This window comes from Zootoca vivipara, chromosome 5, assembly GCF_965207765.1.
Source record: "Zootoca vivipara chromosome 5, rZooViv2.hap1.1, whole genome shotgun sequence".
In the NCBI taxonomy this organism is placed as follows: Eukaryota; Metazoa; Chordata; class Lepidosauria; order Squamata; family Lacertidae; genus Zootoca; species Zootoca vivipara.
Genome location: NC_142588.1, coordinates 70180609 through 70194985, shown reverse-complemented (window position 1 = coordinate 70194985; position 14377 = coordinate 70180609). Strand labels below are relative to the sequence as shown.

Below are 14377 nucleotides of genomic sequence, written 5' to 3'. Positions count from 1 at the left end.
GCCCTTTTAGCCCTGGGCACAACTGACGGCCCAATAGCAGAACTCTCGTATAACATCTGAACCAACAGGTGGAGAGGCCTAAAGGGATGAATTGTGGCTCCTCGGCTGGGCAGTATCAAGTCAAAATGCTAGCTTACATGTACTACCAACCCACCCTCACAAATTTAAAGAAGTGCCCAGAGAGATGTTCAGTTGCGGGCAGGCTAGTTAAATAAAAATAGTTTGTTTAAATAACAGTTTCAAAAGATTGTATTCAGTAAATTGTTTTGAGGAAAAGCAGCACAATCAAGATATACTCACATGTAATCTTTTTCCATAGTATGGGAAATACATTAAATCAAGTTTTCCCTCAGGAGGAAAAGTAGTTATCATAGCCTTGCCTTGTTCCTATAGATGTGAGATATATAGATATATATAAAACAAAGGTTTTTTAATTAAAAAATAGCTTGTGGGCAAGCAAAAATAAATACAGTGGTACCTCGACTTACGAATGACTCGACAACCAAATTTTTCGACTTACGAATAGGGCAAATGACCGCACGCTTACGAATTTCTCGACATCTGAACGGAAACAGCAGCGGTTTTAGATGGGGTTGCTTAGACTTACGAATTTTTTCGTTTCCAATGCATTCCTATGGGAAATCACATTTCCAATGGCGCTTTTCGACTTACGAAAGTGCCTTCAGAACGGATTAAATTCGTAAGTCGAGGCACCACTGTACACAATAAATTAGAAAATATAGTTAAACCCTTTATTTTGTTCGCTTAAAATGTTAAGGTGAATATTCAGAAAGCCAGACACACAAGGTTAAGCTTGCTTACCCTTTGTTAACAGAAACTTTGACTATACCATCAGGTCAAGCAATGCCATACAAATAAAATACCTGATGGTAGTTACTAAGCAGGACAAAGTAAAAAGCAAGCCATGCCCTTCAGTGCTACTCCTTGTCCAGTAAAACAATAGTTGCAGGTAAGTCCAAGCCAACAATACCACCTCATGTAAAGTACAAAAACTTCAATAATTGTGTGGTGGCAGGGGGTAGGCATGTAAGAAATAAATGACAAATAAAAATACATGTACTATAACACATAAGTGTAACAGTGAAATACTAGTATCAACAAACTTCACAGACCTTGCAACCACAGCACATGCTACCTGAGCTGCCTTTCACAACAACATTTCACAACTGCACAAACAGAACAGAAAATGCTTCATGAATGTCATAAATGCTGTGATTTCCTGTCATTGCAATGACCACAGGGATTTCGCCACCCCTTTTCTTAGCGTCACTGTGTCAGGCACTATCCATTCAGAGGCTGCCTCTCTTGATACCCCAGCAATGTGGCTATGTGGCTAGACTCAATTCAGGCTTTGATCACCTCTAGATCTATGCGGAAGAGAAATCTTTTGAAATGTTCACATCATTGTGAATTGTTCAGCTTCCAAAGAATCTAGTTATTTTAAGCAGACATTGTCCATATTTGGAAAAACAGAAGAAAAACACTGGCCACTGACATATTATGCACTTGCAAGTATATGCCATGTGTTTCCATGCTGAAATCTTAATTTGAGAAAACAATAAAAACCACTCAATCAAAAGAATCTGTAGTATGCATAAAATATAACGATCAATAGCACACAAATCCACATATACATGAATCAGCTAAAACATATACAGTGGTACCTCGGTTTATGAACACAATTGGTTCCGGAAGTCTGTTCATAAACTGAAGCGTTCATAAACTGAAGCGAACTTTCCCATTGAAAGTAATGGAAAGTGGATTAATCCGTTCTAGATGGTCCACGGGGTACTTAAACTGAAGCGTTCATAAACTGAAGCGAACTTTCCCATTGAAAGTAATGGAAAGTGGATTAATCCGTTCCAGATGGGTCCGCGGAGTACTTAAACTGAAGCGTTCATAAACTGAAGCATGGGTGTAATTGGTTCCGGAAGTCTGTTCATAAACTGAAGCGTTCATAAACTGAAGCAAACTTTCCCATTGAAAGTAATGGAAAATGAATTAATCCGTTCCAGATGGGTCCGCGGCGTTCATAAACCGAAAATTCATAAACCGAGGTGTTCATAAACCGAGGTTCCACTGTATACTTAACTAAATTATATGTCTGGGTAGGCTTGCTGAAATGACTTAGGCTTTCTTGGCTGCCCAGATAAATTTGTAAACATTCAGCTCCTCCATGATAATATGACAGCAACAATCACAGATAACAATGGCTCTCAAAGTGAACCATTCACAGTGGGATCAGGTGTTAAACAGGGTTGTGTTATTGCCCCAACTCTATTCATTATTTTCATTGCCATGATCCTACACTTTGTAGAAGGGAAACTCCCCACCAGAGTAGAAATCATATATCGAACAGATGGAAAACTCTTCAATCTGAGCAGGCGAAAGCAAAGAGTAAGGTTACCGTAACTTCCGTCACAGAGCTTCAGTATGCTGACAAAACCTCCAAACCTTCCTAAATATCTTTGCAGAAGCTTATGAAAAGCTTGGCCTATCACTCAATATACAAAAAAACAAAGTGCTGCACCAACAAATACAAAATAACCCCTCTGCAGCACCACAAATCCAGCTCAATGGTGTAATGTTGGAAAATGTCGATCACTTCTCCTACCTAGGCAGTTATCTTTCCACAAGGGCCAACACTGATGCTGAAATCCAGCATTGCCTGAGCTCTGCGAGTGCAGCTTTCTCCGATTGAAGTGGTTTCACTTCACCAAACCAAAATGCTTGTTTACAAAGCTATTGTACTACCAACCTTACTATATGCTTGTGAAACATGGACCGCTTATAAACTGCATCTCCAGCTCCTCGAAATTTTCCCATCAACGGTGTCTCTGAAACTTTTTACACATCACTTGGAAAGACAGGCGAACTAATCAGTGTACTGGAAGAAGCAAAGATCACCAGTGTTGAAGCAATGATTCTTCAACATCAACTTCATTGGACTGGTCATGTTGTATGGATGCTTGATGATCATATTCTAAAGCAACTACTCTATTCCGAACTTAAAAATGGAAAGCGTAATGCTGGTGGTCAACAAAAGAGGTTTAAAGACTGTCTCAAGGCAAATCTAAAAAAACGTAGTATAAACACTGACAACTGGGAAACACTGGCCTGCGAGCGCTCCAGTTGGAGAACAGCCTTTACCAAAGGTTTCATGGGCTTTGAAGACACTCGAACTCAGGATGCAAGGGAGAAACGTGCTAGGAGGAAGACACTCTTGGCAAATCCACACCATGATCAACTCCCGCCTGGAAACCAATGTCCCCACTGTGGAAGGACGTGTGGATCCAGAACTGGCCTCCACAGTCACTTACGGACTCATTGTTAAAACCGTGTTTATGGAAGACAATCTTACTCTGCTATGAGTGATCGCCAAAGTTGAAATGCAGTTTTTAGCTGGTGTCTAAAACAGTACAGAAAGGGTGTATGGCTAATGAGCTGCCATACTAAAAAACATACACTTCACAAATGCAGAATGAACATTATATATGGCACTTGTAGAAATGCATATTCCACAGAATGAACAGGACAAAGTGGTCTTTCAAGTACACCAGCCCCAAACTATCTGGCCTTGTATACAAACAGTAAAACCTTGAACTAAGCTCAGTAGCAAATAAGTATCCAGTGCAGATTTTTGAGCAGAGGTGTAATATGTTGGCAGGATTCCACTGCTGTCAACAATTGCTCTGAAGTGTTCTGCACTAACTGCGGTTTCAACCACAAGGCAAACCCCACATTGAATGCATTGAAGTAACCAATGCCTGGACTACCATGGTCAAGCTATCTTGGTCCAGGAACAGCCACAGCTGTTGTACTAGTGAAGCTGGTAGAAGGTTCTCCTATCCACCAGGGCCTCTAGTGACAAAGCTGGATCCAATAGCAACCCCAGACTATGTACCTGATCCTTCAAAAAGAGTGCAACTACACCCAGAACAGGCAATTAGCAGATTTCTCTTGTTCCTCTGTCTTGTCAGGATTGAAGCTCAGTTATTTTCCGTCTTCTGGCCCACCAATACCCTGGTTCAGGGTCCCTATGACCGCCTCTGGTTCAGTTTTGAAGAAATAGAACTGAGTGTCATCAGCATCTTTGCCTCAAATCTCTTAATGACTGCTCTCAACAGCTTCACATAGGTATTAAATGACATTGGGGATAAGTTAGTGCCCTGTAGCACTCCAGGGGGATGAAAATCCTCCACACAGGTAGTAGTGGAACCACAGGGATCCCTAATACCTGTCACATGAAGCTGGTCCAGAAACCAGACAGATCTGTGAAAAAAGAGCAAGGTCACACTACTTTTGTCCCATTCTCAATAAAGATTACTGTACTTTTCGCTCTACAAGACACACTTTTTCCCTCCTAAAAATGAAGGGAAAGTGTTTGTGCGTCTTATGGAGCGAAGGCACTAGACGGCAGCGGGATCCCTCGAGCGGAGGGATGCCTCTGCCACCGGAGCCATGGCATTTTTGTTAGGGATTCTAGGACAAGACCTGCCAAGGAAAATAAAGAACTTATTTATGTATGCTACAACAGCGGCAAGAGTCTTGTTAGCACAAAGATGGAAGAATGAGGAAATCCCTACGAAAGAACAATGGCAAGAAAAACTTATGAGCTATGTGGAGTTGGCAAAGCTGACATATAAACTACATGAGAAGGACAACCGTGACTTCAAAGAAGAATGGGAACTTTTTACAAACTATTTTAAAAGACAACAAAAGGATCTGGACTCCTTGGCAGGTTTTGAATAAACCCACAATTTATTAGTAGAACGTATGATAAGGCATGTACAATTTTATAACATGCAGAAAACAATATGTACAAACAAACCAGAGAGGGGAGCTGAGGGAAGTCATTAGAGGGTGGGAGAGGGAGGGGGAAAGGGGGGGTTGTAATTGGCTATGTATTGGCAATTTGTATTGTTTTAAAAAATCTTTTTCTTTATTTCTTTTCTTTTTTAAAAATATTTCTATTAGTCTCTGCTTGAGGATGCAATGCAGACTGTGAAGAGCATCTTCTTTGCTGTTCACACTACCATATGCTAGGCATGATTATGTGCACTAACATAACCAGTGTTCATTGCATTTCAGGGTGAGACTTCCACCACTTGCACTCTAGTACTCATCCAGCCTGATTCATGCACCACAGCTTCCTAGAATACAAATCAATGGGGCTCATCAACGCTGGAAAGGACATTGAGCATCAATCATCTGCAATCTGTTTCTCTGGCCCAACACCAGGAGCAAAGCCTGATGCAACATGAATAAAGTTTTCTGATAAAGGAGATGGGACTCTTCTGACCCTCCAAGTCTGGCCTGGTGTATAACAAAATCATCCACCAAAAAGAAAGAAAATGCTACCAAATAATGCCTGAATCAGCCTTGCAACTAATGCGTTTATATGCATCAAAGCCAGTATGTTCCATCACCAACAATAAGAGCTGAAAAAATTATGATGAAGCAAGAGCTGGTGTTCTTTTAATTTCCATAAATTTAACCATTATGGGGAAAACTGGATGAAAACTATGTACTTTAAATTTTCTGTTGATTGAATTTAGCAGAGAACTTCAGTTGTGGAAAGCATGTCAAGCAACAAGTTGTATCTCACCACAGGAATAAAACTCCAACTGTTCCAAGTAGTCAGCATGCCATATATAGTACAAAATGTTTGGGGAAAACATTACACAATATATTTCACTTTAGTTACAACAGCTGCTTTCTGGTGTGATCCTAATTTTAAGCTATTGGATGGAAAGAAGCAGAAGGAAGTAAAATGAATGTTATTACACTATTGGGTCACATAAGGTGAAACATACATCTTTGATTCAGAAGTACAGAACAGTATAGGCTGACAAAAAGGAAATAGAGTAGCTAAAATAATTGTGCTGCATATGGTACCATGCCTTCGTGATACCAATTCTCCAAATTATTTATTTACATTTATATACCACCTTTATCTTCCAAGTATCTAAAATGTGGTGTATATGGTTCTCCACCCCATTTCATCCTCACAAGCTTGTGAGGTAGGTTAGTCTTAAGAGATAGTGACTGGCCTAAGGTCACCCAGTGAGCTTCATGGCTGAGTAGGAATTCATACCCTGGTCTCCCAGGTCATAGTCCAACACTCTAACCCAGAGCTTTCCAAACTTTGCATGTCAGTGACACACTTTCTAGACATACATCATTTCACAACACAGTAATTCAGTTTTACCAACAAACCGGAGGTTAAACTAGCCCCTTTTCAGCCCTGGAAGAGCAAAGGGAGCATTAACGTGACACTGCAGCCAACACACTAATGTGTCACAACACACCACACCACACCACATCTCAAGGTGTCATCCAGGGGCCATTATTAATGTTCTTTTAAATCTGCCAATCACATGCATGACAAGTGTTAACCCATGTAAAGACAATTATGGATGTAAACACATCTACACAAAAAAGGACTTTAGATATCTGAAAACAACCCACACCAGCTACAATCCACACCAGCTTTACACCCAGAACAATTTTTGTGCCAGCACTTCCACACCTAGAACACATTACTAAATTGGGTTTAAAGGGTGCAAAGGTTTTACAGATACAATACAGTATACATAACAATATTAGCAGTGTTCACACATCACAGTAAACTATTGTTAAAGGTTTACTCTGAATGAGCATGTGCTCCCCCCCCCCAAGCACAGGTTGTTTTGCACCAAGCAAACCATGATTTGAAGCCAAGGTTTGTTCTTAGCTTACCAATTATGGTCTGAGTGAAATAACCATGTTCAGATGTAATTCTAAACCAGGAAATGTGGTTTGTTGCTCTGACTTGTATCAGGAGGAGAAAGCATGAGCAATCTGGGCCACTGTCAAAGCAGTAAGAAAAATATGTACAGGGGGCATACACACATGCACATATAATATTCTTGTAGTATATATGCAGATAATATATTTATTAGTTTCATTTGGATACCATATATATTTGTAACAATAATTATATCTGTTGTCTTTTTTGCTCATTTCTAAAGTATCTAGTCTTAACTGAGCCTTGCTTTTGAGATCAAGACATTAGTCTCACACACACCCTGCTCTCTCACTTCCCTCTACTCAGTTGTGTGGCCCTCACAATTCAAATTAAAACTGATTCTTTTGTAATTTTTATAAAAACCAATAAAACTTTTTTTTAATGAAGCTGATTCAATCTAAAATTACTTTGAGAACCCAGCTTTGATTTAGATTCAGAGCAGGGAAGGATTTGCTACATAGGAATAAGGGATGAGAAGGACACATGCTTCTGAAAAACAAATTCATTCAAGTCTGAATTGGGGGGCAGGTAACCTGCATTTACACACACACACACACTCTCTCTCTCTCTCTCACACACACACACACCTGCATACAGATAAACATTTAAAGCACATGGAACATTTATAACAAAGAAACAGATTTTGAAGAAAATGGAGTGTGCTTACAGATGAACAATTCAAATGCTAAGATGTTATAATCTAAACTACTTCAGTGTTCATTTTCTTACCCACCATAAATATATTGTGTAAGGTGCATTTGCAGCATGCAGAGAAAAACAAAATGTTGGTTATGAAATGGAACAAAAGAAAAAAGTAAATATGAGGAACCCATAATATCTATTCTAAATGAAAACTATAAAACAACACTTTCAAGCTGAGCAACTAACTGACCCAAAGATAAAAGGGAAATTGCTAGCTTTTATAAATGAACAAAGGACTAATAATACTCACAACATCTATGACTTAATAGTAAATTTGCTTTCCTAAACTTGCTTTAACAACTTGAGTATATGCACATTCTTATCTGAAAATACTCACCTTAGCTTCACATGTTATAGCTGGCATTCCTTCAGGTTTTAATCCAATTATCTGAAATGTAGGAGAATCTCTATAAACTCATTTTTGTAGGTGAAGGGAATACATTATTACTTATGTTGTAAATGTGGAAAAAAACAAATTATAGCAAGGCTGCAAGGGATTCTCTTTATCAAAAGGTTAATTTTTCTGTGATCCACTTTACAGAAAAGTTACTGTTCCCCAATTAAGAAGTTTGTATATTCAGAGTTTCAGGGGAAAGGGTAATGAAAGGCAGCTTTTCAAGTTCAACTATGCCAAAGCTGCTTATTTTCAGTAGGCCCACTTGCAAACACCAAATGTACAAATCCACAAAAATATTGTCTCCTAATGTGCCTGCTGAAAATAAGCAGCTTTGGCATGTTGAACACACATGCAATGCCCCTCTCCCTCTTTCCTAGTATCACTGCCAATAAGATTTGACAAGATGCAGAACTTGGGCTCTGCTGCAATCTCATTAAGGTAATCAACTCAGTGATAACATTTTTGTAAGATGTGCAACAAATGTGCGCCTTATCCAACAGCTATGTTACCTATGCAATGGTTTTTATACAGAAAAAGAGTTCTCAACTAGTAAGCAAAATTATTAATAAGCAGAGTCTTCAGGATCAGGTACTGCAGAACTGCCCTGTTTTAAAGTACGGCCACAACAGCACTCAGAGGGTTCCACTTCCACATGACATTTTGAGCAGCAGCAGTTCATTACTTCAAATTAGGCATGTAACATTAATAGCTGAATCCAGATGGCATATGCAAGAGACATGTCACATAACATGCAGTTAACTGCCGGATAATGAAATATTTTAGCTAAAAAGTCTGCAGCAAGAGGTTGCAGTAAGTCAAATCACAGCCCTTATCTTTCCTTCTAGCAAGACACGTTAAAACAGTTTTGTATAGTTTTGTGACGAACAATTTTGGCCAACTGGCAGATAATCTCTTGCATGACGCAGGTAGGGCCCTTCTTATTAGCAGTAGCAGTACTGGCATTCAGCCCAGAAATATACCGCTAATACTTTAGTGTTCTAAAGTACAAAAGTTACATGATTTTGAAGCTCCTGGGGATATTAAGGGAAAACAAGACATAATGCTGCTCCTTTATGCAGTAAAAATGTAATAAAATTAGCCTGAAAGAAATGACACAAGTATGCAATTGCCTTCTCTCCAAATTCAAAACTGAGGGCAGCTCCACAGGCGTTTCCAATGGCACCTATAAAGCACTCCAACATGGGTATCAATTAAGAAGCTTGCTCCTGCAGGAGTTCCATAGGTGCACTGGAGTGAACACAGACATGCCTTAAGAGCTGCTGCCTGACGGCAAGGGCCAGGCAGTCACTGCAAACTATCCTTCCACTTGAAACGCAGTTGCCAGCAGAAACATAGGTAAGTTTTAGAAAGCTATAAAGAGTCAATATACTTACTCTATTCATTTTTACAATAACACATGGTGTTCCTGTAGCATAACCAAAAGTTGAATCTTGTAGTCCAGAGCATGGTCCCAAGGTAGAACGATTAAATTTGCATACTTTTTTTTTAGGATCAGAATCCTGTATAAAGAGTTGTCCTGGAGTACACAGGATGTTATCCACCTGCTTTGATTCATTATACGCTGGGGAAAACAATTCAATGCATCACATTACACACTCATTAATTCAATACATATAAAAACTACTGACTTAACAGCTTCAAAGGCTTTGGAGAATGATTTCCAAGCTTTGAAATAAAGTAAGACACATTCAATATTCAGTATTCACCCAGACGACTACAATGCACATTCAATAAATACTCTTCCTGAAGGACATAAAGAACTAGTGAAATATAGATTGCTTTAAGTCTACTGGGAAAGTATAATGGGGAGGGGCACTGGGGCCATGCGGTTCAGTTAACAATGCTGTAGCATTGTACAGTGGCCTTCAATTTGTTAATAGCTGAAATCCAGACTTCCGCTTTTGAGATGGACGTGTGAGCAGACATGCTGAGAAGCTCCACAACAAGAATGCAAGGAGAAGCAACAAGAATGCAAGGAGAAGCATAAATTAAAGGTGATTAAAACCTATTTAAAAATTTATGGACTGGAGGAAGGCTGTGGAGGGAACTTAAGAACAACTATTTAGTCTTGTTCTTAAGTTGTATTTTAATCAGTTGTTTTATATCTAGTGTTAGCCGCCTTGAGCCCGGCCTTGACTGGGGAGGGCGGGGCATAAATGTACAGATGAATGAATGAATAAATACTACCTCCAAGCTTATCGGCACTTCACCAGTTGGGGAATATCAAATTTGAAGTTCTTCAAATTCAAGTTCTTCAAATTAGTGCTGTGGTGCTTAATGTTAAGAACTGAGATAAAAGATTCCTCTGTCTTAACCATCCATATGCTAAAACAGGGTTCCCAAACTAAGGCCCGGGGACTGGATGCGGCCCAATCGCCTTCTCAATCCGGCCCGCGGACAGTCCGGGAATCAGCATGTTTTTACATGAGTAGAATGTGTCCTTTTATTTAAAATGCATCTCTGGGTTATTTGTGGGACCTGCCTGGTGTTTTTACATGAGTAGAATGTGTCCTTTTATTTAAAATGCATCTCTGGGTTATTTGTGGGGCATAGGAATTCGTTCATTTTTTTTTTTCAAAATATAGTCCGGCCCCCCACAAGGTCTGAAAAAGTTTGCTTACTCCTGTGCAGCTAAAACATACATCTAGTGGCATTCAAAAATGCCTGCTTTGTTTTATATATAGTGAGCTATCTGTAGTCTTAAATCAGGATTGTCATCAAGTATAGTTGTAATTTTTTCATTATTTTACAGTTTTATCTTTTGAGATAAACCTTTTTAAAAAATTAATTGTTGTGCCTGACAAAGGTATAGATTTCAGCTTCAAAGCCATTGCTATACCAGGTATTTCAGGGCACACATAATGTAAGTTGCCAATAAAAGTCTCCAATACAATACCAGAAATGAGGCTTTTAGTGTACGTTCCAATAAAGTTCTAGAATTTAGCAGTTTTCTTTTTACAGCTTAACTGCAGTGTTTCTAAGTGCCTATACAAATTTGATGGTTTCAACTTAGTTGCTACTCTTTCAGCATGTGTCACACGCTGTGTTATTGGCAAGTTACTTTTCCCAATACAAATAAGACCATATTTAATACTACAGTGGTTAAACTTGCAGACAGACTTACTAGTTGTTCTTTTTTACTTTCTAGGATATCTCTCTGCAGTGAAGATTGTGTTTCATACTGAATAAAGGCATGTCAACAGTACACTCAAGTCTGCATTGTTCTTATCAAAAAGGCATCCATGCTTGCTGCAATCTCCTCTTTCATTCATCTTTCCTTTCACTGTAGTTTGCCTTCACTTTCTCAGTCACCTTCTCTTACTTTCAGCTCCTCTTTCATTTGCCTTCTATTCATTTCTCTCACTTTCCTCCTGTCATCGCCTCTGCCACCTTCGTTCACCTTTCTCTGTCTCTTATGCTGTCTGTCAACTCACTTTTCACCTTCTGTCACCTTTATTTGCCCCCCTTCTTTCTACACTCACCTGCAACATGTAAAACAATAAATATGAGCATGCCTAAGCTTGGGAAGCAGAGCACAGCTACTTAACACCATCTATTTACTTAAGTTTCCAACCATTATAGATTTCTAGAGTTGATACAGGGCAGTCCCACCACTTTCATCCATTCCTCTGTTCCCAGTGCTGCAAAATTAAGGCTGCAACTCTATGCACACTTACATTAAAGGAATGAACAAGTGAGTTTACTGCAGAATAAATATGCATAGGATTGCACTAAGAAAATCCAATCTGACAAGAATTATGGAGGATACCTTGTATAAACAGGTTCTTGGCTAAACTAAGGAATCAAGTGCATACTTGAACTGGTACAGCACATCCATACCCCAATTTAACCTGCTCCAGGAAATGCCAAACCAATTTCGTTCCCTTTTATCAGCAAGACCAGTTACTGTACTTATTCCTTCTTTCGTTTCTTTTAAATATATATTTTATACACATACTTTATTTTGATTTTGGCCATAAGCAAGTTACAAAAAACATAATAAAGCAATCACATTTGTATAAAGCCAGGACCTAGAAAACATAAATCATCAACAGTTCATTCATTCATTAAACCATTAATGTCTTACCAATTTAATCTAATCAAACCCAACCAAATACTTATTACAGTCATGACAAATTGTATTATCCTTCTTTCTACAACTCTAATTTCATGCATTTACTTAGGAGAAGCAATCTAATTGTGAGTCCTACAAAACCTGGTGCTTGCTTCTCTGCCTAGCTCAGTCTGTGCTCTGTTTCCATGCTGGCACCAAACAGGAATCCCATCCTTGTCCCTCTATCTCCTCCACAGCCAGTAAGGAAACACAGGATAGTAGCAGACCAGTAAAGAACTGAAGGTTCATAATGTTTGTGGGATTATTCACAAGATTGCATTAAATAAACTTTACCGAGAAACTTTACCCACTTCTTCACAGCCTACAATTATCACTTAATGTCAGTTACAGATGGATTCACAAAGCGTAGCACACTGATGTTTGTGTGCATGTAGCAGTTCAAGGCAGAATTTCAGTCTGAACTCAAGTCTGAATACCATTAAAAATATTATTGTGGAAAACACAGCATTTCATCATGAAATCTGCAACCGTGGATAATTTGCTTCTGCTTGCTGTGAACGGGTGATAGACAAGGTACAGTTGCAATCTGCCAATCTTCCCTCCTCTCAGCTATCCAAATGCACTGCTACAAGTATCCCAGATGCCCACTTACAAACTGTAGCTGGCAGTGTGGAGTGCCCTGCAACTTTCTATCCAAGAATACAGCACAGAAAACCACACCAGCTTCAGATGCAATTCCCCAACTCCCTTCCCTGTCTAGAAGGACCAGTAATCCTAGATCCGGCTTCCAAAGCACTGGTGGCTTTGCCAAATATTAACTAGGGTGTGTTACGTCTGCTCAATTTCATTTATAATGAAAGGCAGAAATCAGTCTTGCATGTGTTCTCTCATATAAATACGATTGTACATGGAATGGCATGCATTCTGGAAATGCAACAAGAACACTGTTGGTCTGCCCCTTGCAGAGATTTTTCAAAGTATGTTTGCTCCTTAGCTTTCCATGAGTCAGTAACCTCATAGCACAGGGCATACATTTCATAGATAGAAACAATGCCAACATTATAACCATGTATGGCAGGGGGTTGGACTGTTCTAGCACACAGATTAGTACTTGCGAGGGTGGCCATTTAGATCACAAATGATCCCCCCCCCCCCGAGTGCTATCCATGTACCAAATGTGCTTCTTTTTTGCTTGCTTTTCACTCAAGGCATACATCTATGACAGTTAATGGCAGAAGAAAGTGATGCTAGATGGTAGAACTAGGCACTGTACTAATTTAAGACAGAAGGTCCAGCCCAGTGGCTTTCAACCAAAGTAGCATACAAATATCTCCAGCTTCCAAAATAGACTGCAATGACACAGGTTTATTACATGCCAAAATGGTTGGGATTATACAGCCTTGTATTATTTGAATACATAGTTGTGCATTTTTCCTCCAAGGTTCCCAAGTATGGTTTACAGGTTTAGCTCTCTGGTTTTAGGAGATTTCTCACTGCTCCTGAACATCTTCGCAGTGCAGCCTCTCTTTCACCAGAAGGACCCTCGGACACATCTACTAGTGACACACTGCCTCGTGGCACCTCAGCCTCCTGGTATAGAATATACTCCCATTTCCCTTCAACATACGGCAGGCAGCATTCTCTACCAGTTGACATTTCTGAAATATTTTCAAGACCAGTCTCATGGTGACTGCAGCACAGTGACCAATCTTGAGCATCTAAAGAGGTGTGGCTGATGGCAACTAGGTCTCCATTCTCAAAGAAAGATGGCAGTCAGCATATGTAGGTAAGAAATAAGTCACCAACATAATTTTCTACAAGTTGGGTATGGCCTAGAACCTTCAGGAAAAAATTATTAATGCAGAATAGAAGCTGACATGGCACAGAATCCTTTTTTCTTTTTAGCATAGAGTATAACACACCCAGGTGGTGCTGTGGGTTAAACCACTGAGCCTAGGGCTTGCTGATCAGAAGGTCAGCGGTTCGAATCCCTGTGACGGGGTGAGCTCCCGTTGCTTGGTCCCAGCTCCTGCCCACCTAGCAGTTCGAAAGCACATCAAAATGCAAGTAGATAAATAGGAACTGCTACAGCGGGAAGGTAAACGGCGTTTCCATGTGCTGCTCTGGTTTGCCAGAAGCAGCTTTGTCATGCTGGCCACATGACCTGGAAGCTATACGCCGGCTCCCTCGACCAATAATGCGAGATGAGCGCGCAACCCCAGAGTCGGTCACGACTGGACCTAATGGTCAGGGGTCCCTTTACCTTTTTTATACACAGTTTATGACATGTTTCCATTAAATACAGATGGTGTGCCTACTGACTTACAGAAGACTTGCTGTTCAGATTGCCAGTAGTTCTCAAAACTTTGAA

The 14377-nt window shown here is 39.8% G+C and overlaps 1 protein-coding gene across 1 annotated transcript in view; it reads right to left on the bottom strand.

Annotated features, from left to right (window-relative positions):
• Positions 1 to 14377, bottom strand: part of ATP1B3 (ATPase Na+/K+ transporting subunit beta 3) — a 35986-nt gene that overhangs the window by 1559 nt on the left and 20050 nt on the right. Inside the window, exons 4-6 of the mRNA XM_035132995.3 lie at positions 9305 to 9492; positions 7851 to 7901; positions 301 to 387 (exon numbers count right to left, since the gene is read on the bottom strand). Coding sequence (XP_034988886.1) covers positions 301 to 387; positions 7851 to 7901; positions 9305 to 9492 — 326 coding nt within the window. The remainder of the gene's footprint in view (positions 1 to 300; positions 388 to 7850; positions 7902 to 9304; positions 9493 to 14377) is intronic.